Source organism: Caenorhabditis briggsae (assembly GCF_000004555.2).
Source record: "Caenorhabditis briggsae complete genome, chrI, whole genome shotgun sequence".
Lineage (NCBI taxonomy): Eukaryota > Metazoa > Nematoda > Chromadorea > Rhabditida > Rhabditidae > Caenorhabditis > Caenorhabditis briggsae.
In genome coordinates, this window is record NC_013489.2 from 14,282,094 (window position 1) to 14,296,404 (window position 14,311).

General features: G+C 37.9%; 4 protein-coding genes across 4 annotated transcripts; 3 read left to right on the forward strand and 1 right to left on the reverse strand.

Annotated features, from left to right (window-relative positions):
• Positions 1 to 675: 675 nt before the first annotated feature.
• Positions 676 to 4,736, forward strand: CBG26565 (the record flags this gene model as incomplete). The annotated part of the gene is made up of 7 exons (XM_045241522.1): positions 676 to 780; positions 836 to 886; positions 2,100 to 2,132; positions 2,182 to 2,253; positions 2,803 to 2,847; positions 3,651 to 3,770; positions 4,626 to 4,736. The coding sequence occupies 7 exons, from the start codon at positions 676 to 678 to the stop codon at positions 4,734 to 4,736; spliced, it is 537 nt and encodes a 178-aa protein (XP_045098746.1).
• A 992-nt stretch (positions 4,737 to 5,728) lies between these two features.
• On the forward strand, positions 5,729 to 9,814 carry CBG26566 (the record flags this gene model as incomplete). The annotated part of the gene is made up of 7 exons (XM_045241523.1): positions 5,729 to 5,812; positions 7,856 to 7,927; positions 7,974 to 8,063; positions 8,114 to 8,185; positions 8,972 to 9,079; positions 9,465 to 9,542; positions 9,587 to 9,814. 7 exons carry the CDS (start codon positions 5,729 to 5,731, stop codon positions 9,812 to 9,814), a joined length of 732 nt encoding a protein of 243 aa, XP_045098747.1.
• An 847-nt stretch (positions 9,815 to 10,661) lies between these two features.
• On the reverse strand, positions 10,662 to 11,766 carry Cbr-car-1 (the record flags this gene model as incomplete). Its single annotated transcript, XM_002646063.1, has 3 exons — positions 10,662 to 10,795; positions 10,844 to 11,284; positions 11,331 to 11,766. 3 exons carry the CDS (start codon positions 11,764 to 11,766, stop codon positions 10,662 to 10,664), a joined length of 1,011 nt encoding a protein of 336 aa, XP_002646109.1.
• Positions 11,767 to 13,089: 1,323 nt separating this feature from the next.
• Positions 13,090 to 14,044, forward strand: CBG07988 (the record flags this gene model as incomplete). The annotated part of the gene is made up of 2 exons (XM_002646064.1): positions 13,090 to 13,233; positions 13,901 to 14,044. The coding sequence occupies 2 exons, from the start codon at positions 13,090 to 13,092 to the stop codon at positions 14,042 to 14,044; spliced, it is 288 nt and encodes a 95-aa protein (XP_002646110.1).
• Between the last annotated feature and the right edge of the window lie 267 nt (positions 14,045 to 14,311).

Below are 14,311 nucleotides of genomic sequence, written 5' to 3' on the forward strand. Positions count from 1 at the left end.
TAGTCATCTTGAATCTTGTCCCACACCAAATTCAAAAATTTTTTCGAACTTCAAATTGGCCTAGAATAGGCCAAGTTAGGGCCCAAATGGTATTTAGGCCGAAATTCCGAAAATTCAAACCTAGCCTTGTTTATACTCATTTCAAAGCGCGTCACAAGCCAAATTCTAAAATTTGGGCTCAAAAAAAATTAGAGACAACCCTCTCAAACTTACTCGGATCCAAAAAAAAAAAAGAAACTAATCCCATTGAATTTGTCTCATCGAGAGCTTCAAAATGAGTATACTCAAGCCATATCTCCTTCAAATTCTAATTTCAACTACAGTATCCCTCTATGCGCCTTTAAGAATTATTTTCTGAAAATCATCATGTCCCTTTAATTCACTAATTGTCATTCAAAAGTAATAAGACCATAATATCATCAAATTTAGTAGTTAGGATGATGAGAATCAGATGATTCACCTAATTCTCTCTTTTCCGAAAATTTTCCTCTAGAAAAAACACGAGGGGGTCTCTGGAGATAAGATTTGGCTCTTCTAGAATTTTCTCGGAGCTTTCATTCTCCTAAAAATCAAAAAATCGAAACTTTATACTTCTTTTTCCCTTCATTTCCTTCTTTTTTAGGCCTATTTTTAGTCAAAGATTCCCAAAATTTTCGATTTTTTCTGAAATTCCAGATGAAGGACGAACCTGTATTCTACACCATCCCATTGGATTCACCACCATCTAGCCGACGCTCGGGACCATCGTCGCCGGCTCAGAAGGCTCCGACTTCTGATGACGTGAGCACGAATTTCGAAATTTTGCGAAAAAATTTTTTTCGAATTTTTTTTTCAGCATGTTCTGATCTTCCCGAATCGCAGTGGATCCAAAAAGCGCAGGGCTCGTGTAAGTTTTCAAAAAAAAATTAATTAATTTTTTCGATAATTACAGGTTCAGATACATCCTGATGGTGTTGCCTTCTATCAGATGGACAATGGAAATGTTGGATCGGTAATTTTGAATTTTTCACTTCTTTTTGAGAATTTTGGGAATTTCCGGGTTTAAATCGGGGGGGGGGGGGGTTTGGATTTTTGTATTTTCAGGTGTTAAGGATGTTCAAAATTTTAGGATTCTGAAACTATTCTATTACAGTGATAGCATTCCAAGAACTTTGGATTTTAAACGAGGTTTCGGGGGTTTTAGGATTTTCGTATTTTTCAAGATTCCAAGTTTTTTTTTCTGAGTTTTCAGGAAAAGGATATCAGATTTCGAAGAGTTTTTGGCTCTTTTCTAGTTTAGAGGTCCCAAAAAAATTTAGAGGTCCAAAATACGAAAAACGGGCAGATGTTGGAATAATGTACTAGTATTTGAACTGTGTGGGTAGTTTGAGTTTTGGGGTCTTATAGGATGACATGACTACTCCTAACAATTTTAGCTTCAATTCTCTCGCATCTTGCTGATGAACCCCAATTTACATATGAGGAAAATTTGGGCAATACAGTAATCACTCCGTGATTATGCTGTCTCTCAGGCTTAGATAATTGTCAGAAAAAATTCATTCCTAAGCCTATTAGAAGTATAAAATATATCATCAACAATTATTTTGCTATAAGACCTCAAAACTTTAAATTCTTCCACAATTCAAATTTTAGTACATTATTCCGGTATCTGTGCATTTTTAAGTTTTGGACCACTATTTTTTCTTGGGACCACTAAACTTTTTTGGGACCTCTAATTTTTTAGGGACCTCTATTTTATTTTGGGACCTCTAATTTTTTTTCGGACCTCTATTCTTTTTTGGGACCTCTGATCTTTTTTGGGACCTCTAAACTAGAATAGAGCCGAGTTTTTTTTATTCTGAGGTTTCTAGAATTTTTGGAAATTTCAGATTTTAAAGATTCTTGGAATCCTTTGGATTTTTGAGTTTTGGGACGTTTCAATCATTTTTATTTTGTTTAAAAATGTTTAGGATTTCTACAAATTTCACAATTATTAGGAATTCTAGAACTAATGGATTTCTGAAATACCAAAATTTTGAGGGGTTTATGCATTTTTTCATAGATTTTTAGATTCCCCCTTTTTTTCATGAATTTAAAATCTCCAATTTCCCATTTTTCAGACCTCGGACGGATCTTCCCACGAAGCCAAACAGGTAATTACTAATAAGATAATTGTAAATTTCAATTTTTTTCAATTTTCAGGTGGACGCCCAAATTCCGGCTCAACGTTCCGATGTATACATTGTTCGCAGTCAGCCGTCTCAGGAGCTTCTTGTGATAAAAACTTTTGTAGTTTGTAGTCTGAATTAAATTACTTTGAGTTTCTCTCTTCATGAGCTTCAAAATGAGTATAAATAAGGCTGGGTTTGTGAAATTCACTTTTTCGGCAAAAAGGCCTAAAACATCATAAATCTTGTTTGAGCCATAGCTTGGCCCATTTTGGTCCAAATTCAGTTTTGTGGAAAACTTTGATTTTGACTCGTCTAAAACTTCAAAATGAGTATAAACAATACCAGGTTCCCAGAACTTCATGTATTCGACCAAAAATGAGCCTAAAACGGGGGGAGTTGTTTAGACCATTACTTGGTCTATTTCAGTCCGATTCCGAATTTTTAAAAAGATTCGAATTTCTTGTTTTTAGAGCTTCAAAATAAGTACAAACATGACTTACTTTCTAAAAATCTAAAAATTCCAATAATTTTCAGATTCCGTTAAGCCCATTCCAGTCCAGAGCGGCTCCGCTCCTCACTCCGGGAAAGATGTATCCCAGATATGTACGTTTAACTTATTTTTCGAACATAAAAGAGTTATTTTCTTTTTCAGGAGTCGTCAAGATGGACCGCAGCCTCAGCAGCTCGCAAGACTGAGGTAATTATTTTTTCCAAAATTTTTTTTCTGAAAATCTGGAATTTTCAGCCAAAATTTTGATGAAAGTAAGATAACTGACCTCAGCTCTCTAAGAGCTTTGAAATGAGTATAAACAAGGCGGGGTTTTAAAAACTTTGATTTTTTGAAATGTTTTGGGTCATGCGCCTTTAAAGTCGAAATTTCTTATTTTCCAATATAAAATGGATTTTTTCAGATGCCACCGTCATCTGGAGCCGCTCTCGTCAACAATGGATCCGTCGGAGAGATTAGAATTTTTTGGATCTTGAAATTTTCAGATTTTCAGTCAAATTAACCAGTTTTTAGCCAAATTTCGTAATTCCTTCAGAAATCCCTTCATTTTTAAGCTAGAGCTTCGGTGTTAGTACCATTTGAAAGCCCGGAAAATTTTAAATTTAAAAACAATTTTTATGTTTGAAATGTCTCGAAATTCAGATTTTCAGCACCTCAAAAATGGCTATTCCAAAAAATATGACTGATTTTTGGCTAGTGGCAAAAAATTGATCATAACTTGCTTTATTTTTGCGCTAGAGTTTTGGTGTTAGTACCATTCAAAAGCCCTTAAAATTTTTAACTTAACACATATTTGAACATTTAAATTTGATTGTAAATTCCAAATTTTTCAGTGCCTTTAAAATGACTAACCCTTAGAAAATGGCCGGTTTTTGGTTACTGGTAAACAATTAATCATAACTTGCTTCATTTTTAAGCTAGCGCTATAGAATGTATATTTTTAGAATCAGCAAAAAATTTAAAATTTTATCATATATTATAACAATTTTTAGAAACCCCAAACACCACCAAAATCACCGGTTATCGATGCTCCAGAGGCTGCTGCCGACCCACCGAAAATGATCGTGAGAGCCCCGATGGCTCCGTTGGTTCGCGCACCACCACCTGAACCGGTATGCGTTTTTTGAATTTTCTGTCTGCATTTTAACGTGATGGTGTTTGCAGACAACAAAAATTTTTAACTACAAAAAAGGATTTTCAGGTTGTCCCAGCCATTGAGCTCGTCGCACCATTCGCCGTGGAAGCGCCACAGGTTCCGGCAGTTGCAGCAGCCGAGGAAGTGGTGGCAGCCGAGGAGGTTTAAGATTTTCCTAAGTTTTAAATATTGCAAAATTTTAATTTGAAAAAAAAGCTCTTTAAAATTGGGAATTTTTTGGTGGAAGGGGTCGTTTAACAAGCTAGGAACTATCTGTACATTGAAGCTTAATTATCTCGGCTCTTAGTAAAGTTATATAAAAATGGTCAACTAGGAAATTGTAGGAAATTTGATTTTACACATTTGAGTAGTTAAGTATTTTTATCTTGCAACAATAGTTACAGAGATAATCAGACTTCAAAAAGTCATATCCACATGCGCGCTGCAAGGGAGGGCGCTCCCCCCCCCCCCCTTTCGTGAAGGGAGCCTGCGGTGTCGGGGTGGGGTATGCTTACTTAAACTTATTATAACTCGGTTCCTAGCAGAGATACAAAAAAGTGGTCAACTGAAAAATTGTAGAAAATTTAATTTTACATATTTTTTTTGTTGATCGTTTTTAAATAGCATTACTGTGAAATGAGTTATATGTGATTAAAGAGAGCTACCCACTCTTCAGCGACCCACAGTAGTCTTCACGTCAGCGTTAATTGTCTTAGCTCCTAGTAAAGATACAAAAAAGCTGTGAACTATTAAAACATAGAACATTTAATTTTTCACATTTCACTAGTTGACAACTTTTTTGTATCTTTCTCCAGAACATCACTACTTTCAGAATCCTCCTGCCCCAGCTCCAGCAGTTCAAGAACATGCACACGAGCCACCGGCGTCGTGCTGGCAGTGGTTTGTCTATTGTTGCTGCTGCAAATGCTGCTACAAAACATAATTTATCCCCAACTTTTTTTTTTCTCAAGAAATTCTAATTGAAGAAATCTACACATTCTGCTGACAATTTTTTGTACTAACCCTACCCCCCACCCCATCCTCTTCTCTCCAATTATATATCCCTCCAAAATCACCATGTCTCTGAAATGTCGAAGCAATAATTAATAAAAATGTGTGTTTTAATACTTTCAAATGTCGAAAACTAGGTTCTTCTGCTTTTTTGGGCTTGAAAGATAGCTAAAAATGGGGGAAATCAGCATATACCAAAATTTATGGTAAGCATTCTTTAGGTCTCTCTATCTCGGTTCCTAAAAAAGTTACAAAAAAGTGGTCAACTAGTAAAATGTGTAAAATTAAATTTTCTATATTTTACTAATTGATATTTTACCTTTTTCGGCGAGGGTGGAGATCTATATTTTACCTTTTTCGGCGAGGGTGGAGACGCAGGTAGGGAAGCGCGCATCTTTAAGCTCATTTATCTTGGTTTTTGTAAAAGATAGGAAAAAGTTATCAACTAGCAAAATGTGTAAAATTCAAATTCACACATTTTTCTAGTCGACTACTTTTTTGTATCTTTTTTAGTAACCAAGATAATTAGGTTTAAAGTTAGGATAGTCGATTTTCCCGCCTTATCATCTAAACTCTTGCGAAAATTGAAATTTCATTAGCCTATTTGGTACCAAAATGTTTCAAATTTTCCCTAGATTCCAAAAATAGTAATTTCACAGTTTTCAGTACACAAACTTCAAAAATTCCCTCTAAACTGTTCAATGATCTTATATCCTAATTGTTTTGATGATTTCCCTCCTAGAAGTGTGAAAACAAAAAGTGGGCGGAGCCCAATTAGTAGAGTACTACTCATTTCTAAAAGAGAAAATTTTGCATATATTTGTCACCTTTTGATGTTTTCTTTTAAGTTTTATTCCAAGATGAGGGTCTAGGAATTTCGGCTCAATCTGTGTATTTGTTTGTCCAGATGTCTTTAAATTTCAGATGCCCAAAAACCGGGTTCATCCATCTTATGGGGTCCAGAAAACAGCTGAAAATGGGGGAAATCACCAAAAACGAATGTTTCTGGTAAGTTACTTTGGACCATTTTATCTTGGTTCCTAGAAAAGACTTTACAACTGTGGAAAATCACCAGCGACTAAAGATTCTGGATAGACTACTTTAAGCCACTTTATCTTGGTTTTTAGAAAATATAAAAAAAAAGTTGTCAACTAGTAAAATGTTTAAAATTACATTTCCTATATTTCAATAGTTTAATACTTTACTGTATCTGTACTAGAAAGCGAGATAATTGAGGTCAAAGTTAGCGGTCGGCGGGCCTTGGCCTACTGGTCGCCGACAAGGGGCGCTAAAGTCACGCCCTTTTCAATCGCTTATAGCTTGTTTTTAAGTGAAGCTATCAAAACATGGACAACTAATAAAATGTAAAAAATCAAAACTTAAACGATTTACTAGTTGATCATTTCATTGTAACTTCCCTACGAACCGAGATAATTGAGCTCAAATAAACGTAATTAGATTTTTCATAAGTTTAGAAGTTGAACCTTCTGAATCTGTGTAAAAAAGGATTTCATTGCTGTATTTGGTATCGAAATGTTTCAAATTTTATGGAAAACTTGAATTTTTGAATTTCAATTAGTTTTTGTAATAGGTAAGATACAAGTGAGCGGAAAAGACGCAACATTTATTCGATATAAAAACGATAAGGAAGATGTACAGTTCAAAATTAGCTCCTGAAAATGGTCAAAATCCATAGAAAAACAACACTTTTATAAAATGAAAATTAAGCATTTATTTCAAAACAGAGTTCGAATAGTGTACTGATTAGCCAGACTAGAAACTAGTCTGTTGATCCCTTTCGCCACGTAGAGGCTCAGTACATGAAAGGGAAACAAGGTTTATTTGACCAATGGGATCACCTTCTAAAACCCATAGGGCGTGGAGGGAGGGGTCCCCCACCCCCTAACAAAAAAAAACAAGAAGTCAGCCAAAAAACCCCTCTTTTCGGAGACCATTGTCGGTTAATTTTCAGAAGCTCCTTCTCATCCCGATAAGAAGCCACATTGCATAATCACTTTTCATTGTTGTCTCCATTTTTTTAATCATTGATAAAATCTTCTGCTACTCGGGGACGTTCAGTGATAAAACACCTAGCCATGAACCCGGAAACATGGCGACCCTTCGGGCCTTTTAGTACTTTTTTCGCATCGGATCAATCGACAGAAAAAAGCAAAAGAGACAAGAATTGAGCAGCGGAATGCAAAGGGCTTCTTACCAGAGAGAAGGTGCCACTGAAAATTATCCAACAATAAAGATTCAAAGGGATTTCACAGAGACACTGATTTCTTATCCAATACGTGGCATTTTTTAAACGGGGACATTTTATTATAGTGAATATAAAGCTTAAAAATCAAATACAATTTGAGGTCACCTTTTGAAAAGCGTCAAATTGCGTCGAAATACTTCAATCGCTTATAGCTCGTTTTCCAGTGAAGCTATCGAAGAATAGACAGTTACAAAATTGTGTAAAATTAAATTCTGCACAATTTGCTACTTAGTCAATTTTTTGTATATTTGCTAGGAACCGAGATAATCAACCTTAAAGGGAGCGGTCGGCGGGCTGACAACTGTAGGTCGCCAGAAAAGGGCGCTGGACCTATTTATCGCATTTCTCAAGAATTCTATCCAAAAGTTACCAACTACAAAAGTGTGTAAAATCAAATTCTACACAATTTACTGATTGATCAGTTTTGGGTATCTTAACAAAGAACCGAGATAATTAAGGTAGAAGTGAGCAGTCGCCGGGCCCACAACTGTGGGTTGCTAGAAGGGGGCGCAGCAGCCATGTCTTCTTTAATCGCTCATATCTCACTTTTCAGTAGTGCTATCTAAAAATAAATAACTACAAAAATGCTTAAAATTGAATTCTGCACATTTTCCTAGTTGACTATTTTTATGCATCTTCCCTAGGAACCGAGATAGTCAAGGTCAAACTTTCAGATGGTTCTCAATACTTCAAGACACAACTATCGATCGTTTTCCGCGCCTTCTCCAAAACAACGTTTGGTATTTTTTAGCACTTCAAGTCTCAAAACTTGAAAAATCTTCCAGAAACTTCTCAAACATCCCTGGAAACCAGCCCCGTCGAATGCCCAAAAGTGGATGGCTTCTGAAAAGCCATTTGTAAGATTTTCAAGGAGAACTTTAAATTTTTCTTGGAGTTTTTCAGGAGCTAGGCTATCAAGGAATTCCAGAATCCGGCAGACTGTACCGCCCGGCAACTCATCCAGATTTGAATTTCAAAAATTCGTCGCTTTTAGTGAGAAATGCCAAATTTTAAAGGTTATAATTGAAAATTCGAAATTTCAGGAAAAATTGGGATATGAAGGAATTCCAGAGTCCGGGCAAACGTATCATCCGGCAGTGCACTCTAATTTAAATGTAAGATTTTTTAAGATTTGGAACATAAAAATTGAAAATACCCATTTTATGGAGTTTAAAACCATATTAAAGGTGGGGGGACAGGAGATTTTACGGGGGATTTTTGGGGCCAGAGTATGCATTCTACCGTAACGGTGTACAACGCTTAATGTCACTCTGCGTACAGCTGTCGTTCTCGCCTTTATGTATGCAATCAGGCGCCCGCTCCAGTTCCGCCCACATGGCTCAGTCGGTAGCGGCGCCGCACCTTCAATACTCGCCTCGACAAGTTCAACTCCTCGAGGGGCATATTTAAACAGAATTTCGAGAACATTATTTTTTCATGACCCCCCACCTTTAAATTGAATGAAGCCAAAAGACGCAAAAAAAATCTAGCATGTTTTCTTTAAGCCTTTTTATTTAGGTTCTTCCAAAAGATACAAGAAAGAGACAAACTAGTAAAATGTGTAAAATTAACTTTCCTATATTTTATTAGTTTATAATGTTTTTGTATCTTTACTAGTAACCAAGATATTCAAATTTAAAAAGAGCGATCGGCTGGCGCATGACTATAGGGTCCTCGGCAAGGGTGCTATGTCTCGCTTTCTTTGTTTGAATTTATATCGTTTATCAGTAACGATAGCAAAAATGACAAACTGCAAAAATGTGTGAAATCAAATTTCCTACAATTTTCTAATTGACCACTTTTTTGCATCTTTACTAGCAAGCGAGATAATTGAGCTCAAAGATAGGAGATAGTGCATTAGAGCGCAATTTCGGATTTACAAATTTTTCTCAACTTTTCAGAGCATTCAAGTGGTTTCGGACTTCAAAAATGCTGGAAACCAAAAAATGGACCTAAATTTGCTAAACCCAAACGAGCCACCAACTTGGAGAACATTCCCAACACCACCGGTGAGTTATCAAGATAATGCTCACTTTTAACTCTTTATCTCGGTTTCTGTGAAAGATACGAAAAAGTGGTTAACTGATAAAATGTGTAAAATTGAATTTCCTATGATTTCGTAGTTTACAATTTTTTGTATCTTCACTAGGAACCAAGATAATTGCGGTAGAAGTAAGCGTAAGGCGGGCACACGCCTACTGGTCGCCGGCAAGGGCCGCAGAGGCCCCGCCCCCTTTAACCTTGATTATCACATTTTCTAGTAAGATATAAAATAGTGATTAACTATGAAAATTTGTAAAATTAAATTTTCTACAATTTCCTAATTGACCACTTTTTTCAATCTTCACTAAGAAGGGAGATAATTTACCTCAAAGTTGAGTGTCCAATTTCCAGATCGAATACATCCCTCGCCCAATTGAACCTCGACATCTTCGGCAATACCAAAGAGATGCCAAAAAACTAGATGAAAAAGTAATCTTGTCCATCTGTAAATCTGTTTATCCCGATTTTTATAGAAAAATGCCAACGGAAGACTTCAGAAGTCGTCGATTTTAAGAAGGCCAGAACCAACTTCCACAGAAATCATTCCAGAAAAGCCACCAGCTCCTTCCCGGATATCAATTATCTGCGAGAAAGCTTCAAATTTTTTGTTATCCAAAAATTTCCTAATCATCTTTGGACTTTTAGTGATCTTCCTGACTATCTATGCTTTAATTGCTATATGGCGTATTAGAAAACACTAGAAAAATTAACATGTTTATTATAAAGATGTATAGATCACCAAACAATCATCATTAAACCGTATCGTCCATTTTTTCTTTGTCTTTTTTCACTATGTAATATTGCTCCGTTGTATGCTCATCCACTACTCCCTCAGGAACCACGATGACGTCTTCAATCTCCTCCTCCTCGTCGTTGTCTTCTGAATTCCAATGTGATACCAGAAGGCAATTTCTTAAATAGATGACATAGAAAAAAATCAACGAATTTCCTTCAATTCGGTGAAAAATAACCAAAAAAACGGCGACATTAAAATACCGTCGAAAAACTGCGTGGCGCCTTTGCGAAAAGGGGCGGATCGCTCCGCCCCCTTGTTTGTTTGTGTGTTCACCGGTGCGATCTTTTTGAATTGACAATAGTGACATGATTCCGAAAATAGCCAGTCAATGCAATTTTTATTAGAATGACAAACTCAGGACAACAGAACGACATGCTTTAAAATTCACAAGCTAGAATTTAGAAAAGGGGCGAGGGATGGAACGGGAAAAAAAGGACAAATCACTGTTTATAGTGGGGGCTGGAGAACTTCATAAGGGCGAAAAAACAAGATGGGGGAATTTTGGGCGGGGAGAGATGTGTTTGTGTGGGTGCGCAATAATTATTACAAAATAACAGAAGGCCCGCATTGAATTGTACGAGATTTCCAAATAATTAACGGGTTGAGTTAACACGCTAATGGGTTGTTGAGGACAGGGACGATAATTGAAAAGGGGTCAGCTGGAATTACACTTACATAATAAATTAACAAACTACTACGAGGGAGTGCGTCTGTATGGGGGAGAGAGAACAATGTTATTGTGACGATGGGGACTACTGCTCAGTAGCGGCGGCGCTGCTGTGTTGGTTGTCCCGAGGAACGTAGCCGCCACGACGGTATCCTCCGTTGTTCGGGCGATATCCTCCATTGTTGTATCCTCCGCGGCTCTGGTAACCATTGTTGTATCCTGAAATTAAATAAAAAATTAGTTGAATTAGGAAATTCAGATTATTACCTCCATATCCACGGTTTCCTCCACGTCCCCGACCACCAAATCCACGGCGGTAGTTCAACGAACGAACGGCGTTGTGGCCGAACGTCTCCTGGTTGGTCTCCCGCTCCTTCTTCCAATCTGGGCGCCCGGTCTTTCCTTCGGCCTTCTCCAGGGATTCGCAACTGATGTTGTCGAAGAACGACGTCTTCTTGTCATAGAAGGCAGAGTCCTTCTTCTCCTCAACCTCCTTCGGCTCCTTCTCATCGATGTTCAGCTTCTCGAGGTTGTCAGTAAGAGTCTCCTGGAACTTCTCGTTGGCCTTCTCAAAGTCAAAGTCGGACTCGAACTTCAGCTTCTCGCGATGGTTGACTCGTGGAACTCCGTAGTTGTTGTGCCCGCGTTGGTTGTTGTAACCACCGAATCCTCCACGGTAGTTGTTGAAGCCTCGGTTGGATTGGAAGTCTGAAAATTGTTAGTTAAATCAATAATTCAAAGTCGCGAAACTCACTTTGCTGATATCCTCCACGTCCAGGGCGTTGTTGGTTGACGATGTGGGCCAGAGGGCTGTTCCGGGATGGGGTTCCGGCTCTCGATGAACCGGCTGACGCGTTGGGAGCTCCATCGCTGGCTGGGGCCGATCGGGAAGACACAGAGATGATGGCGGGATCATATGGAAGTCCCGACCCGATATTTGCCATCTTCGGCGTATCGCACACGATCAAGTCCTTGATGTCGCTGGCTTTGAAGATGATGTACTCGTAGACATCGTCACGGGCAGCGACCGGGTTGGCGGTGGGGCGCTTCTCGGTTCCGAATGAGCGAACCTTGGCCAAAGCGATAGTCGAGTCGTTTGTGTCGACGGTGTACAAGATTCCCTCGTAGCGGATGTCTAGCTTGGAGATGAGACTAATTTTGCTTCCGATGTACGGTGTTTGATTCGACATGATTACCTGGAAAAGAATCGTTGATACAAAGGAGGAGATGATAATACGATTAAAAATGTAAATCAGCGGTAAAAAGTGGAGAAATATCTTACAGAAGAGAAAATTATGATGCAAAAAAAAAAACGCTTCTAGACGACAAATCCGACTGACATCCTACTAATGACCTAAATCTTAGAAATTCGAGGAGAAAAGTGCAGGAAAATGGGCGAATCAACAAAAATTTCAAGCGCATAATGCTTAAAAATGGTTTCCGAACCTTAAAAGCTATCGAAAATCAAGGAAAAGCTCGAATTTCGGCGCCCAATGTCTTCGAAATGAGCCTGGCGTAACGACACCGTCATCATTATCGATTCCGGCGCAGCGGAGCGCGCTTGCACCCTAATGGGACGCTAGAGGCGGAAAAGTACTGAAGGGAGAAAAATTTCTTTCATACGCGCTACTTTTGAATTCGAAATTCATTTTAGGTGACTAATTTCACTGAGCGATGCTATTTCACGATCAACAAGACGAAGAAATTCGGCGCGGAAGGAAAAAAGTTACGAAAAATGCAGAAAATTCGCCTAGCGAGCCGTCGAGATAAATTTCAGCCAAATTTCGGGTGAATTCCAGCCAATTATAGCTTGAAAACGCAATTTATCACTCAAAATCATCGAATTCACCTAAAACATCACTAAAAAAGGTCAAAAATCAAGAAAAATCCCAAAAAAATCGAAAAAATCCGTCGAAAAACAACAAAATTTCAGAAAAAAACAACTGAAATCCCAAAACGGGCGCCTGAGATCCACCGTACTCTTTAAAGGCGCATGGCGGGTCTCGCCACGAACACAGACTCCTTGGCACGGCGCCAGCTCCGTAAATCGACACGAATTAATTTTCCGCTGGAAATTTTTTTTTCAAGCTACTTTTGGCTAAAAAACGCGATTTCGGTGCTTTTTTCGCGGGTTTTCGATGATTTTATGTGAAAAATGAGGTTCCGAAACGTTTAAAACCGCTAAAAGCGTTGAAAAACACGAGATTTTGCCTGAAAAATGAAGGTTTTTGTGAAAAATTGGAAATTTTCGATTTCTCATTATTTTTTTCAGAAATTTAGGGTTTTTATCTGTTTAACAGCTTTTTTTTCTCTTTTTTGCTGCCAATTTTTTAAGTTTCAGACCCGAAAGGACCTGCCATGGCTAGAAAACTGTCCGATGGATTTTTATATTTTTAGAAATCTTTTTTGCTCATTTTCCCCAAGATTTTCCCTAAAATTCTTCAATTTTTGTGCTTTTTCTCCTCGAAATTGGCTATATTTCTCTCGATGTTCCTAATTTTCAGCTCCAAAAAATGGCCGGAATCACCGCTCACTCCCAATCCCAACAATTCGAAGACGACGAATTCAATGAGCTGAAAAAGACGGGCGTCTCGTGTGATCGTCTCCGACAGGCGCTGAAAAAGTGCATCAAGAATTCACAATGCGTCCAAGTCCAGGTTTGGCGCTTTTTGCCGGATTTTGAGAGCTAAAAATGGGTTTTAAGAGGGTTTTGGATCCATAAACCCCCGGTTTTTACATATTTCCATTTGAAAATGGGTTTTGGAACGATTTCAGACCTGAAAAATCCATTTTTCTAGCTAAAAATGAGGTTTTCAAGCTGAAAAAAAGCTTTTTTCGACAACTTTTGACCCAAAAACCTCCCATTTTTTTACATATTTCAAGCTAAAAATGAGGTTTTCAACGATTTGAAATCCATAAAACCCCGATTTTCAAACTGAAAAAAAGCTGTTTCATGGATTTTAGACCCAGAAACCCCCGTTTTTCAGGCTAAGAATAACATTTTTGGCAATTTTAAAGTCTAAAATTTAGACCTTTAGAACCCCGAACTTTTCCATATTTTAAGCTGAAAATGGGGGTTTTCAACGATTTTCGACCAAAAAAAAAATCCATTTTTCAAGCTAAAAATGGGATTTTACAGTGATTTCAGACTCTTGCAAACTCATTTTTCACAAATTTCTAGCTGAACATTGACTTTTTCGCCCCAAGAAACCCATTTTTCCAGCTAAAAATGGGATTTTTCAACGAATTGAGACCCATAAAACCCATTTTCAATTTCAAAATTGAATTTTTTCAACGATTCAAGCCTAAATTCCCAATTTCCAGGCCCGATCCGCCAAGGAATGTATCGATGCGCACGACGGAAGTGTACCCGACAAGTGCTTCGCCGTTCTACAGAACTTTACCGAGTGCAAGCGATCGCTAGTCGACATGCGATCCCGGTTTCGTGGTCGCAAAGGGGACCTTTAATCGAATTTTTATTTAATTTTTAGCGATTTTTTGTGATTTTTCTCCCATTTTTGTAGTATTTAAAGTCATTTTTAGGTCTTTTCCTGTTCAAAAAACGTGTATAAACTATAGTTTTTTAGCTACTAATCAATTTCAGAATACTCGTGTGCTTTCATTCAAATCATACAAAAAAAGAAGGGAGGAGGAGGAGGAAAACACTCGGAAAGTTCAATTGCACCCAGCTAGTTGGAAAAATTCGGAAAAAACGGGGACCCAAAAAAGGAGAAA